At 51.8% G+C, this 2844-nt stretch overlaps 1 protein-coding gene across 1 annotated transcript in view; it reads left to right on the top strand.

The window, feature by feature from the left end:
- Window positions 1–1548: 1548 nt before the first annotated feature.
- The window catches only part of LOC107121458 (WD repeat-containing protein 90-like), a gene marked incomplete at its 3' end in the record, with an annotated part of 38463 nt that continues 37167 nt past the window's right edge, over window positions 1549–2844 (top strand). Inside the window, exon 1 of the mRNA XM_015424367.1 lies at window positions 1549–1558. Within this exon, the coding sequence (XP_015279853.1) occupies window positions 1549–1558 (10 nt within the window). The remainder of the gene's footprint in view (window positions 1559–2844) is intronic.

Below are 2844 nucleotides of genomic sequence, written 5' to 3'. Positions count from 1 at the left end.
GACAGCTCAGTGAACATCTCTTTTGGAGGGGCCACCCCCCCAAGACCCCGCTGGTCTCCCCAGAGCTGGGCTGCAAGGCCAGAGACCTGGATTCAGCAAGTCAGCAGTGGCTGCAGCGCAGCAAAATGGGGTGCGCAGCAGAGAGGAAACAAATTGCACTGTACACTGTGCCGTACGTACTCCCGGAAGGCTCCTCCTCCATCTGTTCGGGGACTTCTAGTGTGGCACAGGGGAGCCTGGGAGGCTTTCCGAATGTCGTGTGTTTTGTCCGTTCTTCACTGTGTCTCAGGGCAAAGGAAAAAAAGGCTCAAAAGAGCCGCGCTGGAGGTTTATCTAGTCCAGCGACCGGCCTCCAAACGGGACCCGGCGAGTGCCGCTTGGGATGTCTGTGAGCAGAGCACAAAGAAGAAGAAGAGATTGGATCTATACCCCGTCCTTCACTACCCGGAGGATGCTGGAGCGGTGCAACAGCCAGGGATTGCGTTCGTAGCCGATGGCGGGTCTGAAGCCGCGTCGGTTGGCCTCCACAACCTGGAAAGCACGGCCAGAGTCAGCTGCGTTGTCTGCGGCTGGGAAGCGCTTAGGGGGCCGGTCCTGGGAGACTGCACTGCTTCCAGCCGTAATGGGTTCAGGGGCGGTAGAAACTGCATTCTTGGTGCTTGGGGGGGGGCAACAGTGGGAGGGCTTCTGGTGTCCTGGCCAGTGTTCCCTCTAAGCTGAGTCAGTGTGAGCTAGCTCACAGTTTTTTAGCCTCCGGCTCACACATTTTTGTCTCCGCTCAGGAAGGGCGGCTCCAGAGCAAACTAAGTTATGCAGCAGCCAAATCACTCGCTCACAGCTTTAATGCCAGCAGCTCACAAAGTAGAATTTTTGTTCACAAGACTGCACAGCTTAGAGGGAACATTGGTCCTGGCCCCACTGCTGGACCTCCTGATGGCACCTGGTATTTCTGGCCACTGTGTGACACCAGAGTGTTGGCCTGGATGGGCCGTTGGCCTGATCCAACATTGGCTTCTCTCATGTTCTCTTATGTTCTTAAGAACCTAAAAAGGTCAGTCAAACTGAGTAGAGACCCAACAATTAAAACTTAATGTATCAATAATGTGTAAAAATACATGTATTTCTTTGTAAAAGGATTAAAAAAATCATATAGGGGCTCAATCACACCCCACGTAAAAATGCCAAAATCACATATACACAAGGGCCAGTGGACGTGACCTGACGTGTTTCGGCCTGTTAGGGCCTTCCTCAGAAGTCAAACACAACGAGGAACACAATACATAATGCAATAAAATTATACAGCATGGATACAAAAATGGACCAGAAAGGAATTGTTCCAGAATGGAATTACTAGGCATAGAATGAAAGTATAAATGAGGCCTCCCAAGATCAAATCATAGGCCAGATGATATTTCACTGATATTAATCTCTGGCCCAGAAGGTGCTTTTCAATAGCTGTTCAGCCCAAGCCAAAGTGTCCTCAGCAAGACTGTCCCTTTAGCATTATGTATTATCTCAACCCCAGAGAAGTAAAAATCAAATAATCGTATGGCAGGGTGTGTAGAATAGCCGGGAGATCCTAAGAGTGTCCGGCAGCCGCACGTTTTTAGCTCTTTTTGCACAGTCCACCACTAGGTGGTGAGATAGACTTGTTTTGGGGCAGAGGGAGCTCTGAAAGTGCTGTGGCTGACCCAAGGTCGCCCAGCTGGCTTCAAGTGGAGGAGTGGGGAATGGAACCCGGCTCCCCAGATTAGAGTCTGCTGCTCTTAAGCGCCACGCCATTGTCTCTCTCACAGAGGAGGGTGAAGAGCCAGATGTGAGTCTCTGCTCCCACAGGGTGCAAGCTACTCCGAGCGCTCTGCCGCTCTTACGATTCGGCCGTCGCCCGGCCCCAAATCCACCAGCAACATCATATTCTCTACTTCCTTGGCACTCGAGGGGACGTACGGCACCTGGGTCGGAAGGAAGAAAGCACTGAGCTGTGAAAAAGGACAGGGGTTTTCCTTCCGCCCTTCAAACCCCCTTAGCTTCCTGAGCGCACGGAACCGGGGACATGCCAATCTGTGCAGCCTGCTCCGCCTACTAAGAGACCTGGTTCTTCATCTGGGGGACGTTATCTGTCCTGCACGGTCACATATCGCCGGTTAGGACAAAGTGCAAAGGAAACGGGAAATCTGAACAATAATACCCGAAGGAGCTAGGAACCCTGGGGGACTGGTTCCTCAAAAGGGGTGAGCAGCCTAGAACCCAGGACAGGCCTTAGAATGAATGACAAAACAGTAGAATCATAGAGTTGGAAGGGACCTCCAGGGTCATCTAGTCCAACCCCCTGCACAATGCAGGGAATTCACAAATACCTCCCCCCACACACACCTCCAGTGACCCGTGCTCCACGCCCAGAAGAGGGGAGGGGGAACCCTCCAGGATCCCCGGCCAAACTGGCCAGGAGAAAATTGGCTTCCTAACCCCAAAGTGGCAATCAGCACTTCCCTGGGCGGGTAAGAAAGGGCCACGAGAACTAAGCACTGATGTATTCATTTGCAACGGAATAGATACTGTTTTGGCCCAGGTGTCAGAACCCACAGCCAACAACGAAGTACACGCATTCAGGAACGGTAATACTTTTATTGCAGAGCTATAGATGCAGTAACATAGGCACTGTTAAGAATGGCGGCGGCCCCATGGGCATAATAGCATATAGGGTATTCGTATGTCGGCGCACAGCAGAGAAAGCACAGAAAGGAATGCAGTAGCAATTAACCTGAAAGGAAAGCAATAGCAATTAACCAGATACAGACCAAACTCCCCAACCTTCATGGCAGCATAGCTGACACCAGGCTAGCC

This window comes from Gekko japonicus, unplaced genomic scaffold (genome assembly GCF_001447785.1).
Source record: "Gekko japonicus isolate JY-2015 unplaced genomic scaffold, Gekko_japonicus_V1.1 scaffold4889, whole genome shotgun sequence".
Taxonomy (NCBI): Eukaryota; Metazoa; Chordata; class Lepidosauria; order Squamata; family Gekkonidae; genus Gekko; species Gekko japonicus.
The sequence above is the reverse complement of the archived record's forward strand: the minus strand, read 5'-3'. Positions and strand labels throughout refer to the sequence as shown.